The sequence below is a fragment of the Gadus chalcogrammus genome, chromosome 8 (genome assembly GCF_026213295.1).
Source record: "Gadus chalcogrammus isolate NIFS_2021 chromosome 8, NIFS_Gcha_1.0, whole genome shotgun sequence".
NCBI classification, from domain to species: domain Eukaryota; kingdom Metazoa; phylum Chordata; class Actinopteri; order Gadiformes; family Gadidae; genus Gadus; species Gadus chalcogrammus.
The window spans coordinates 9858730-9872190 of NC_079419.1; the positions used below are offsets into that span (position 1 = coordinate 9858730).

General features: G+C 44.1%; 1 protein-coding gene across 4 annotated transcripts in view; it reads right to left on the bottom strand.

Moving 5' to 3' along the window:
• Positions 1-452: 452 nt before the first annotated feature.
• Positions 453-13461, bottom strand: part of LOC130387035 (guanine nucleotide-binding protein G(olf) subunit alpha) — a 47395-nt gene continuing 34386 nt past the window's right edge. For 2 of the 4 annotated variants that reach the window (XM_056595962.1, XM_056595965.1), the window contains 7 exons: positions 11615-11669; positions 11397-11470; positions 8922-8980; positions 6589-6709; positions 6119-6249; positions 5633-5700; positions 453-702 (listed from right to left, as the gene is read on the bottom strand). In XM_056595962.1, coding sequence (XP_056451937.1) covers positions 556-702; positions 5633-5700; positions 6119-6249; positions 6589-6709; positions 8922-8980; positions 11397-11470; positions 11615-11669 — 655 coding nt within the window. In that variant the 3' untranslated portion in view covers positions 453-555. Of the gene's footprint in view, positions 703-5632; positions 5701-6118; positions 6250-6588; positions 6710-8921; positions 8981-11396; positions 11471-11614; positions 11670-11763; positions 12002-13461 lie in introns of those variants that run through there. The other 2 variants (XM_056595964.1, XM_056595963.1) reach the window with 2 other exon arrangements.

Sequence of the window (13461 nt, forward strand, 5' to 3'; positions counted from 1 at the left end):
GGCTTCGTGGAATGACGGAAAAAACAAAAAGAAGTAGAAGTAGAATTATTTTTTTACACAAAGGCCTCCGAAAGGAAGGCCCCAAAAGGAAAGAAATAAAATAAAAATAAAAAGCACAACAATTTGTTTTAAAAAGGGGGCGGGAAATGACTTAAATGTGGATCGCCCGGCTCTCCGTTGGTCCGGGTTTATTGAAGCGCCCAGCTGGCCCTTCCAAGAGCAGACCAAGGAAACAAACAAGTAAATTAAGAGGAGGAAGAGGATTTGACACACTTCAGTAGTACTTCATAGTCCACGGCTGGGGAGGGACGGGGAAGGGGACGGGGTCGAAGAATAGTTTTGTTGTTTGTTTGGGGGAGGAGTGAGGGACGGTGTGGTGTGGTGGTGGGGGGGGCATTGAGGGTGCAGAACGGTGTTGTGGGGGGGGGGGGGGGGGGGGGTAAAGCGACGGAGAAATTTCTTTTAAAAAGAAAGGTCAAAAGAAAACAAAAACTATTTTTAAAAAGTGTGTGAAGGCCGCCCCTTGCCCGGACGCGTCGTTTCCCCCACGGCGCATCACAAGAGCTCGTACTGCCTCAGGTGCATGCGCTGGATGATGTCCCGGCAGTCGTTGAAGACGCGGCGGATGTTCTCGGTGTCCACCGCGCACGTGAAGTGGGGGTAGCAGTAGTGTCTGCCGTCGCCGCTCGCCGTGCTGATCCGCTGTTGGGTGTGGGGGGGGGGGGGGGGGCGCGCAGGGGAGAGGAGGGGGGAGGGAGAGAGGAGGGAGAAGTGAGAAACAGATCGCTCCCCACACAGGCCTCACTCACGCCCAAACAATTAACGAAGGTTTGAAAAATGATTTCAATTTGTTTGTGAAATCATTTTACGAAGAGCATACTACTTGTGGCAGTACGTGCTCCTGATGCGACGTATGGGGAAACGGGCACGTCCGGGCGTGGCCACCGTCACACACACTTTTTATTTTTTGTTTACTTTTTAACTTTTTTATTTTATTTTACTTTATTATAGATTGATATAGAGAGGAAGTTATGGGAGATAGAGGGGAGACCATGCAGCAAATGACCACGGGCATGAATCAAACCCGGGTCACTGCGTTCAGGACTGTGCCTTTATGGTACGCGCCAATTTGTATTTTTTTTTATATTAGTAGGTATTTTTTCCACTGTTCAGGTCACCAATTCACACATATGTATGAGACTTGATTAGTGATACTCTGTTCTGGAGACAATGTGGGAGATGATGGGTTTTGTTTCGGACCGATCGGAGCTTGAACGACGGGTCTGTGTTGCCCACACTGTGGGGACTCAGGTCACATGTGTGTGACAGCCCTCTGGCACCTCCTGATTGCCCGGCTCCCAGGAGGTGATCAGTGCAATGGCTAACACCCATGCTGCCTGAGCTCCTCAGCTGTATCAGCTGTAGGTAGACGTATGGTTTGTTTAGGTTTTTGGGTTGGGTTAGCTCTGCTTTGCACGGACACCACCTTCTCCACTCATCCACACACAGCACTCATTACTGATGACTAGGGGTGCAACGGATCATCATTGATCCGTGATCCGTTCGGATCATCTATTTCGGTTCGGCACACGCATGATCCGCGGATTGATTTATGAAAAAAAAAAAAAATTGCGCATGTTCAGTCCACACACAGCCGTAACCATTCCTGCTAGTTCCAGGGACAGAGCTACTTAACACGCTCTGGGTAAAAGTCTGCAACAGTTCCCTTTTCAATAAGCAAACAGTCCTATGGCTCGTTGTGATTTATTGTCCTCAGCGTACAACATGAAGAACAGTGGGCATGGAAAATAAAAGTAGGCTAGACTTCGGTGACTACTGTAACGATAACTGCTGCCTCCAGTGCTACGTCTGTTTCCATATACTCGCGCTGCCACACAAACCGGTCGCCTAGGTTACCACACAGACGTAACACGTAGCTGACATAGCGATTGCTAACATAAAGAAAAACACATCGAGCATGGCCACGCATTTACAGCGACATCACCCCGGTGTTTCACTGACAGGAGTGAAACCGAAAGCGGCTCAACAACCGCTCATCACCGCGGCATTTAAGCAGCCCCTTCTTCCACAATCAGACCGGGCTAAAGCAATCACAAACGCTATTTTTTTTTTTTTTTTTGCTGATCCGAAAAATGATCCGATCCGTGACTCTGATCCGCGGAACGATCCGAACCGTGAGTTTTTTGATCCGTTGCACCCCTACTGATGACTGATTGACATGCATCACTTTAACTTACTTTACCGTGAGTTGGTTAAATAAACGATTATTGTTAAACTATGTGGTCTCCTCTTTGTCATTCCCCTGATGAGTATCACACATGACAGTTTGGTCGTTTTTTTGAGAGAGCATTTGTTTGGATTGGGGTAGATTGTTTTGGGTACGTCTACAGGTGCTGGTATTTTGGTATAGGTTCTTGAATTGGGAATATCTGGAGTTTTCCTTGCATGCTTAGCAACTTGCTCTAACAGTTTGTTTGCATCCTTTTTGTTTAATGTGGTGGTGAAAGTGGGTCGAGCTATAGGCACAGGATCACGCCTCGGGTGTTCTGAGGGTCACTGCATAGCAGGGGCTTTTCAGACCCACTAGTTTACATTGAGTAAATAGCCCCCGCAGGTACTCACGAGAAGACTAGGGATGAGTTACTGTACATAGTTTAATGCCTTTGGGCATTATCTAGTCTAGGGTAGGGTACGCTCCAGTGTTCCTTTTAGCTAGTACTTGTATTGCTAAGCACCTTTTTGGTTGCGATTGTTGGAGCAGTATGGCTTCTATCGTAGCTGAATTTGTTCGGTCTCCTTCTGAGGCATTGCTTGATAGCTGCACTAAGGATCAGCTTTGAGAATTATTTGGTAGGGTGATGAGTTGGTTGGTATGGTGTTAAGGTTGGTTGGTATGGTGCTAAGGTTGGTTGGTATGGTGCTAAGGTTGGTTGGTATGGCGATGAGTTGGTTGGTATGGTGTTAAGGTTGGTTGGTATGGTGCTAAGGTTGGTTGGTATGGTGCTAAGGTTGGTTGGTATGGTGATGAGTTGGTTGGTATGGTGTTAAGGTTGGTTGGTATGGTGATGAGTTGGTTAGTAGGGTGATGAGTTGGGTGGTATGGTGTTAAGGTTGGTTGGTAGGGTGATGAGTTGGTTGGTATGGTGTTATGGTTGGTTGGTATGGTGATGAGTTGGTTAGTAGGGTGATGAGTTGGTTGTTATTGTGTTAAGGTTGGTTGGTATGTTGTTAAGGTTGGTTGGTAGGGTGTTAAGGTTGGTTGGTAGGGTGTTAAGGTTGGTTGGTAGGGTGTTAAGGTTGGTTGGTATGGAGATGAGTTGATTGGTAGGGTGTTAAGGTTGGTTGGTATGGAGATGAGTTGATTGGTAGGGTGTTAAGGTTGGTTGGTATGGTGATGAGTTGGTTAGTAGGATGATGAGTTGGTTGGTATGGTGTTAAGGTTGGTTGGTAGGGTGATGAGTTGGTTGGTAGGGAGATGAGTTGGTTGGTAGGGTGTTAAGGTTGGTTGGTAGGGTGATGAGTTGGTTGGTAGGGAGATGAGTTGGTTGGTATGGTGTTAAGGTTGGTTGGTAGGGTGATGAGTTGGTTGGTAGGGAGATGAGTTGGTTGGTATGGTGTTAAGGTTGGTTGGTAGGTTGATGAGTTGGTTGGTAGGGAGATGAGTTGGTTGGTATGGTGTTAAGGTTGGTTGGTAGGGTGTTAAGGTTGGTTGGTGTGGTGATGAGTTGGTTAGTAGGGTGATGAGTTGGTTGGTATGGTGTTAAGGTTGGTTGGTATGGAGTTAAGGTTGGTTGGTAGGGTGATGAGTTGGTTGGTAGGGTGTTAAGGTTGGTTGGTATGGTGATGAGTTGGTTAGTAGGGTGATGAGTTGGTTGGTATGGTGTTAAGGTTGGTTGGTAGGGTGTTAAGGTTGGTTGGTAGGGTGTTAAGGTTGGTTGGCAGGGTGATGAGTTGGTTGGTATGGTGATGAGTTGGTTGGTAGGGTGATGAGTTGGTTGGTATGGTGTTAAGGTTGGTTGGTATGGAGATGAGTTGGTTGGTAGGAGGTTAAGGTTGGTTGGCAGGGTGATGAGTTGGTTGGTATGGTGATGAGTTGGTTGGTAGGGTGATGAGTTGGTTGGTAGGGTGATGAGTTGGTTGGTATGGAGATGAGTTTGTTGGTAGGGCGATAAGTTGGTTGGTATGGTGTTAATGTTTGTGGTTCGGTGAGTTTTTTTTAAAACATAAGTTCATTTGTTGAAACCCTATCATGCTTGTTTGTTGTCGTCTGACGGTCTGAGTCTTCTTTGAATGTGGGTAATTCCACAATTCCAAGTACAACTGGTCACCCGAGTGTCAGGCAGCTTTTGAGAAAGTGGAACATCAACTGTGTTCAGCTCCTGTCCTGGCTGCTGCTCAGCTGGGGAAACCTTTCAAGTTGCAGACAGATGCCAGCAATGTTGGGGCTGGGGCGGTTTTATTGCAGTCAGATGGTCACGCTTTTGCAAGACCTGTATACGACTTTTCTAAAAAGTTCAAGAAATATAAGCTGCATTGTTCAGTAACTTATGGTTCCACCCATGTAACATATGTTGTCTTCCAGGTTACGTGGGGAACACCGTTCTTATGGAGGGGGGTGTGCCAGCCCCCTGGCAGCTCCTGAATGCCCGGCTCCCAGGAGGAGATCAGTGTAATGGCTAACACCCATGCTGCCTGAGCTCCTCAGCTATATCAGCTGTAGGAGTCAGCCACTTGCTCTCCCCTTTGACGTATGGTTTGTTTAGGTTGTTTGGGTTAGCTTTGCACACACACCACCTTCTCCACTTATCCACACACAGCACTGATTACGGATTTACGTGCATCACTTTAACTTACTTTAGCTTAAGTCGGTTAAATAAACGATTATTGTTAAACTAAAAGCCATGTGTGGTCTCCTTTGTCATCCCCTTGAGCCGGGCTGTGACACATGTGATCAGCTTCCCTAGTTTCTCAGTGTATCAGTTCCTAGCTTCTTAACTTTTCTACCTTTTTTCCTCTAAACATATCTCCACCATTTTTTTTTTTTCCGGATTTTCTTAAGCTCCCTGAGCAAACGCTGACCACTTTTGTTACACTTCCCCAGCAGCCCAGCCTGAAGCCTGTGTGAGGTGAATGACGTCTTGTACTCCTTTGAGGTGATCTGCATCACAAGCCTGGTCCAAAGAGGACTACTGCGATGGTCGCTTGTAATCTTTACCAAGAAGTGTTTGCTCTGCAGCGATGATGCGTTGATCTGGTGACGTAACGCCACTTGGCAAGGTCTACATGCCATGCCTCGCGGGAGGCCCGCATGTACAAATATAAACACAGGAATGTCCACCAGAAGGATATGTAAAGAGTTATTATGCATTTGGGTGTGAATTTCTCAACGATTGGTCCTGCTAAGTAACCTGTTTGACTTCCAAGATGTTCTGTTGTGGAAGGAAGTAGGAAACGTAAGTGTGAAATGAAAAAATCTAAAGTACCTTTTTAAATGTTTCTAAGCAACAAAACTGCTAAATTGTTGGTGCATATTAAAAGGTATACAGATGGGAATACATCAGGCAAGTATATCAGAAAGCTAAGCCTGATATACACCTGGGTGGATACTTACGAGGAACTCATCGCGGATGAAGAACTTAGCTCTCGTTACTTTCGGGTCTTCACCTGGTTCAGGAGTTGCTAAAGATAAAACAGAACAGGGACAACTCAGTTGACACACCACGATACAAATCAGCAGGATTCCTGTGTTTAGATTCATATCTAGATTCAACGACCCAACTTGAATCTAGATTGCATCTAGATTCCCTTGCTTTGTATTGGTTTACGACCAATTGGGTCACGTATTAGCCAACTGTGACCTGACAAAACTGCCGTAAGAGATTCTGTTCCGACAATAACTGATTTCTAGGTAATCTCGATTGAACGTGGGGTACACTAGCTCAGAAGGGGGTTTGGACCATGGTGATCTACATCTACTGTCTGTTCATCTCAAATTCACAACCGTGTTTCAAATCACACCTTGAAGCGGGATTCAAAAACTCATGTAACTCATGTAAGTGCCTGTATGTGGATAGGATTTATCTAGAGAGGCACAAACCTTCATTTGGTATGGTGTAGCGAGCATATTCAGGGAAGTAGTCTTCGATTTTGGATTTCCCAGCTAATACTTTTTCAGCCAGCATATCCTGCTTGTTCAGGAATAGGATGACCGATATAGTGCGTAACCACCTGCAAGAGAACGGACACGACGCTTAATAGTTGAACCACCCAGTGGCCTGACCTGTTCGGTACAAGCGGAAGACATGGTTTAAAAAAAGAACGAATGTACATATCAGCACTTTAGTAATCATAGTGAGTTGCATTACAATTACAGTATATGTAATCATTATGTGTCGTTGTTTTGAGAGGATGAGTAGTCAGGGACACTGGTAAAACACATTAATGACAGATCTGGAAAGAACAAACTTCAGCAAATCCTAAAAACCGAAGGACCCAATCCATTGACAATGAATCTACAAAATAAAGCAACAGTAACTCCCAGTTACTGTTATCCCAGTGCAAACTTACCTGTTGTTCCAAATACTGCGGAAGAGGTCCAGAGCTTCCCGTAGCCGGTTTGTGTCGTTGTCTTCCCTTATTACCATGTTGTAGCTGCTGCTGGCCACCACGAAGATGATCGCAGTCACGTCTGCCATGAAGAGAAGCACCAGGGAATCCTTCACATTACAACTTTCAAAGGGGGGCTATCATGCTTTTCGACTTTTCCCTTTGCTTTAGAATGTTAAATGCTGTTAAACACATAAATAAATGTTTTACATCTGCTAATCTAGAAAAATCGAAATCTGAGCAAGAGGTGGTTTTCGCGCCAACCGAAATCGCCCCTGCGTGAAACAGATCGTTTGGGCAAACTTTACTTCCGTAACAGTGTGACGTCAGTTTGCAGTAGGGGGAGTGTGAATCGGCTGAAATGCGTTTTAACCCTTAGATGCACGAGTGACTGGACACTCTTCCATAAGTGGGTCAAAAATGACCCATATTAGAATCAATGTGTTTTTATGCCATTTTTGTCATGAATAATCACTTGTATAATATTTAGTATTATATTTAGGACCACACAAGAATTATTTCATGTTTGAAATATCTCTATTTTTCACTTTTTAACATTTTTGAAAAATAAAATTACCCAGAACAGCAATAGAAAAATGTGAACATCCACTGTCTGTCCGTCCGTCCGTCCGTCCGTCCGTCCGTATGTCTGTCTGTAACTGTCCAGTCATTGACAGTTCCTCTCTCTTTTCCCTGTTTTGCCTTCTTGTCTCATCACTGTATGCAGTTCAGACAAACTACCTGTTTCTGGCTGTGATCATTGCACACACGTACATTGCATTTCCCACACCTATTGTTTGCGATCTTTGTTACTTGGGCAGATCTGACACCTCTTTCTCTTTGGTTGGCCCTTTCTGCTTCTTTCCTGTGGCTGGGTTGTGGCTTTTGTCACCCCACACCTTTCCATTGCTTCAATAATCGGGGTTTGCAGTTGGGGGCATCCTTCCAGTCGACTTCTCATGTGTGGTGTGACAAGCTCCTTTGACAGCTCTTTGAGGAAGAGCCGTCGTGCATTGGTGATGCCGCTCTTGAATTCTGGGTGCTGAGCCGAGAAAAAGGTGTAGGCATTCAGGGTGGCAATGTCAATTATGTTGTACCACAGCACCATGGGCCACCTCTGTGTTTGGCGCTTGCAGGTGTAGGTGCCAACCATCTGGTCAGTGGTGTCTACACCTCCTTTCGTCTTGTTGTAAAATGTGATTATTTCTGTTTTTTTCTTTCTGCTATATAGATTGCTATATAGATTATTGTAAAATAATCTTCCTGAGGGGTGACACTTCTGATATAGTCTGTGTGGTCCACAGTTAATTTATTCCTGACAGCCACAGTTGATAAGAATCAAAGGTTCCCATTGGATTCCATAGAAAATGCATGGGGGTCATTTTTGACCCACTTATGGAAGCTTGGGGTAGTAAACAAAAAACTACAATTTCTTAAAATGTATAGAGGGTAAGTTAAAAATGTTAATGGCATTATATCAAAAACATGTTTTTTGAGGAATACCTGGAACATGAAATGATAAGAATTTTTCATTACGAAGATATTTCAAGAAAACAACCTCACCGGGTCATTTTTGACCCACTTATGCATCTAAGGGTTTGCAAACGCTCAAAGATTTCCAAAGATTCTCATTTGAATAAACGTCAGCCAAGTCACATACATTACGACAGAGCATGTATGATCCGCTAATGAATGAACTTGCGGTTCCGTCTTTTGCATGTGATGAATGTTAGGACCTGGGTGTCGCTGGCTGCCTTCCCCGCCATGCATTCAAATCACAAGCAACGAACGGTTAGTGATCTGTTTCCCATCACTTGGCGTTGGTTAATCCACCAGAGTGGGTGCGACACGCTCTCCAGCTCCCTTGTGTGTGCAACGGTGTCCTTTTGTTTTTTTGCCATACGGGCCGCCAAAGAGAATGACTTCAGGATGCCCCTTAAAGACACCTCAGCTCATGTCATGCACAAGTTGTGATGTAGATCCCTACATCAGCATAATGGTCCATAGTCCACATGTATGATCATGGGTAGGACTCTGACCCCATATGTATTATATCTGGTTATTCTTGGTAAAAGGTCCTTATGGTGTGATGTAAATAAAGAAGGTACTTTTAAGGTAAGGAGACTAAAAGTGCCCTTCAGCATTTTAAGGCAAACATCTGGGGCTCTTTATTCGTTAAGGTCCAACCTATAAGCTGTGTCAGACTATGTGGGGAAGCAAACACAAGTGGAAGGAGGGCTATTATTTTGTGGAGCTGGAATGGTCAAGACGACCCAGAGGAGTAGGGGACTTACCGTTAAAGCACTGGATCCATTTCCTCCTCTCATCTCTCTGGCCCCCAACATCGAACATGCTGTGGAGGAGAAACAGCGTTTAGTTAGGTCACAAGCGTCAAAGATGGACCGACGGCGCCCTCTTGTGGCCAAACAGAGTACACACACTTCCGGCACAAAGGAGCACAACAACATGGCAAACGCATCAAACTCCTCTTGAAAAGAGCTTTTTTATTTTTTTTAGGTTTTATATTAATACATATTTACGTATATATATATATATATATACACATATATACATACATGCATATATAAAACTATATAAATTAAATGATATGTATATATATATATATATATATATATATATTATGTACATATGAAAGTATCTCTTCTCAGTAAGTGGTTACATAAAATCCTCCTCGCAGTTTCGGAAATCTTGGAACTAAAGAGTAAAAGATTCATGAACTAAAAAAAAACATACATTTATCATTTGACATCAGCGCTTAAGTTCCTACACAATTGTGATTTCTTGGAAATCAGCAAAGCCCGCTGGTGAACCAAAAACCCTTAAAAGCTCAGATTGAATCGTGGCAAGGGAAGTAGGGGCAGAACACATTCATCCATCACCCAGGACGTGATATAATCAATACAAAGAGCCATTTCAAACAGCAGAACAAGTCTGTTGTGTCTAGCTGCCCAGGAAATGGGTCACCGCGGCCTGAGAGATTAGACAACGCTCCCTCAAATCTTTACTGCTTGCTTTTGTAACAGTAGCCAGTGGCCAATCACGGCTTGTGCCTGCACTTTGAAGTCACATGTCTCGGCTGGGACTCTGGTGGGGGGGGGTATGTCCCCGGCATATGACCTGTTCCGCTTCCTACATGTCGTACAGGGGAACTAATGCCGCGTTCAAAACAATCTGGGTTTCCGGGAGGTTCGCACCATATGCTCGGAGGAAAGTGCTTCGAACACTCTGTGTTTGGTCAGAGTTTCGTGCGGAAGTAAAGCTACCCGAGTCCCCCGAGATCACGTCACAACAATGGCTGTCCATTTCATCTATAGACTAAAGTGAACTTGCAGCAAGCCCTAAGAGGCGAACTTAACACCCATTCTAACATTTGCATTACGATACATCATTGCTTACAATTATAAACATCACCTGATCAATTCTCGCTGATGTTCAACCATAGCAAGCAGTTCTAATAACTGATTCATTTGATTCAGCAAAAGAGGTGCAGAAAGGTCCCTGCCGGCATCCATACTTGTTGTTATGAAATCTAGTCTCACGAACAATCTGTTTATCCGGTTTTATATCATAGCCTACGGATTTCTGAGGGGCGTTTCCTGAACACTCTTATTTCGGGAGAAGGGAAGGTTTACGTAAAGACACGTAAGAGTTTCCGAACCTCTGAGCCGTTTTGAAGGCGGCATAAGACGCACTCTGGACCACGGGCCTCAGAGTGGCCATCACGGCCGCTCCGGTGGTCAGGCTGAGCCGGACCCGGCCTGTAGGCCCCGGTGAGATCGTGAGTAGGAGGGGAAACGATGGATAATGCTGCAGATAATAACGACCGAGCATCTGGGAGCTCTACAATAAGGCCCTACTTTGCTCGTTACAATCAATCGTCATTATTGGGTTTATGCAATTTTTCTTGTTTATAATTTTTGTTTTGATCGTGCCACACATCCTCACATGGCAGGAATCTCTCGCCGTATGTTGCTCTGTAGATAAGACTACTAATGACTATTATTTATAATATTATTCATCATCAGTTGTTGAGCTGTTAATTTGAGTTGTCATCTGTATCTGTTTGAGGACGGAATGAGAAACGTACAAGCTCAATTGATATATCCACAGAAAAGTCATTTAAAAACTTTTTGTCTATGTATATTGACTTTAATTACAAATTGATCAGTCAAGATCTTATCTTAATTGTTCAAACGTGTCAGTTGCAGACACACTGCAAAGAAACAATGTAAGAATCTTGCTATAAAGGTCCAAGTTATCATGTAGCCCAATGGTAGAATGATGGCACTCAAATAAATATTCAAGAATTAAGATTGATATAGTTTACTGGCCATAAGCCCAGTCAATGTATATATGAACTTTAGAAATTAAGCATCCTTAAATCCATACCAAAACCTAACCATTTTCAGCTTTGCAGTAAAATATCCTTCAAGTTAATACCTAAATTAAAATGTATAACCCAATTTCAAATTTCACAACATGACAAAATAATATGAATTTGGACCTACAATGTTGAATATCATAGCTGCTCAGCTATACCATGGATGGAAAATATTTTGACATATATTTATATGATATATATAACCCCATACATTTTAGGCATCACCCCTTGTTGTCTGGTGGTGGGTCTAATTGTAAAAATTTCACATTGGTATCTGCAAAAAAGTAAACCCAATGTGCAGGAAGAGCCTCTGTGCCAGCGTGACATCATTTCCTGTTTAGCACCGGTGCCACCTGCAGATACTTACTGAAAATTGACTTTGTCTACTTGGAACCTCGTCTCAAAAATCCCTGAAGTCAACACTCGGCAGCGTAGCAGGTCCTGGAGAAACAGAAGAGGACGAAGCAAAACAACACAATTACACAGCTGAGTCGGAACACTAAACAAAACCCCTCACAGAGGGGGGGACCAACAACAAGATAAAGACAAAATAATACAGATAACACTCCTGGGGCGGTGACTGACCTGGTCCGTTGGTGTGTATTCACTCTGTCTTACGGAGTCAATTCTGTCCAGGAAACTGTGGAGCAAAAGACAGAACTATGTCATGGTCTGATAACCGGTTCAGAGGTTAAACGGGGCATAACCATTGATCTCTCCTATTCTATGACAACCTCTGCTCGTCGACACAACTCCAGCAGTAGAGGGTGTCAGAATGCATCTGGCAGCAAACGGAAAGCAGAAACATGAAAACAAAATGGCCCAAAATAATCCAACAGCCTAATGGTTCCCCGTTGATGGAATGTAAATATGTACGTCAAATTCCCAGCCGCTGTTTAATCACAAGCGACAGCTGTGGTCGGCACCAAATTAGAGAATATCTACGACGGCTAGCTTAACTACTAGCTTCTCAGCAAGCAACCCAGTAGCCCCCCCCCCCCGCCCCCATCCCGACCAAACACCCCGACTTCCTCCCCTATCCACCCCTCTCCTTCCTCAGCAAGGCACCCATTTTTCTCTCCCCCTAGACAGGGCTGCTGGTACAGCCTATGACCACCAGAGGGCATGGCTGTTCAGCACGGGCTATTTTGGTCTCTCCAGCAGGAGCGATTACATAAGGCCGTTATTGAGGAGGTTAGACAGCTTGCCATGACCCTCTCCCTCCACTACGAGGAGAAGGAGAGCATGCATGTGCAGGCGCTAGCATTAGCCGTAGCATTAGCTGTTGCATAGCGGTAGCGATAGCAGCTGGGCCTCTGTGCAGCACGGCGAACAGGAAGGCGGGCTTCCTCACAGAGACGGGGGAGAATACACAGTCACAACGACCAGGCCGCGGTCCTGTCTGGTGTGGGCTGAACACTGGTTGTCGACTGAATGGCCTTCGTAAGAGCACCCTCTTTCTAACATAATCTATCCTCCATCATATGTGAAGTTATAGATTATATAACATATTATGTATTTTTATATGTATGCAATTATTTACAAGGTTAATAAGTGCAAACAAATATTTCAAATGATATGAATCATAGAACATGGCTAATTATATCATGGTTGCCCAGCCCTACATAATAATTGTAGACTCCATTGACATTTTTGGGGTCATTTCATTTGAGACAAGCAATACTAATAAACCTACAAAGAAACCTGGATGTGTTTGCTGATGTCAGGTGGTCATATGACATCACAAGAAATTCCTCAAATGTGCAACGTTAAAGTCCAAAAAATACATAAAAAATTCGGTCAAAGTCATCCGAATAAACAAAGATAAGATGTTTGTGTTAGGCAACATGGAGGGCAAAGGGAACTAACCCAGAGCCTGGAGAAGACAAGAGGGAAGCAGGGCTCAGCACATGACGAGAGCCACAGCACTCATGTGGTGGGGCGGTTACGGCTTCAGCCCAGAGGAGGCCTGTACACGCGCCACTGCAGAGATCGTCCGTTTGTCTCTCTCCCGGTGAAGTTTGAATCTCTGTCTGAGTTTTAGGGCATTTACATTGAAATAAATACTGTCCTTACAATAAAGCTTTCAACATTTCTTTGCTCCAAAATTCTACTATGACATTTATCTGGAGAAAAATGTAGTCACATTACCAAAATATATTTGCTTAACATATATTACCAACATCCCCAGAAATGTAAAGATTTACCACACAAGATTTACCAACGATAGAACAGATTTCTGTGTGTGCGTGTTTGTGTGTGTGCGCTCGTGTGTGCATGTGCATGTGCTTTTGTGTGTGTTTGCGAGTTTTCGAGAGAAAAACAGCCTCATACTTTCTCTCATTTCTCTTCCAACAAATGTATTCATGCACAACCAAAACCAAACCTTTGCAACCCTTGCTCCAGAAAATGCGAAAATATTGGATTTGTGA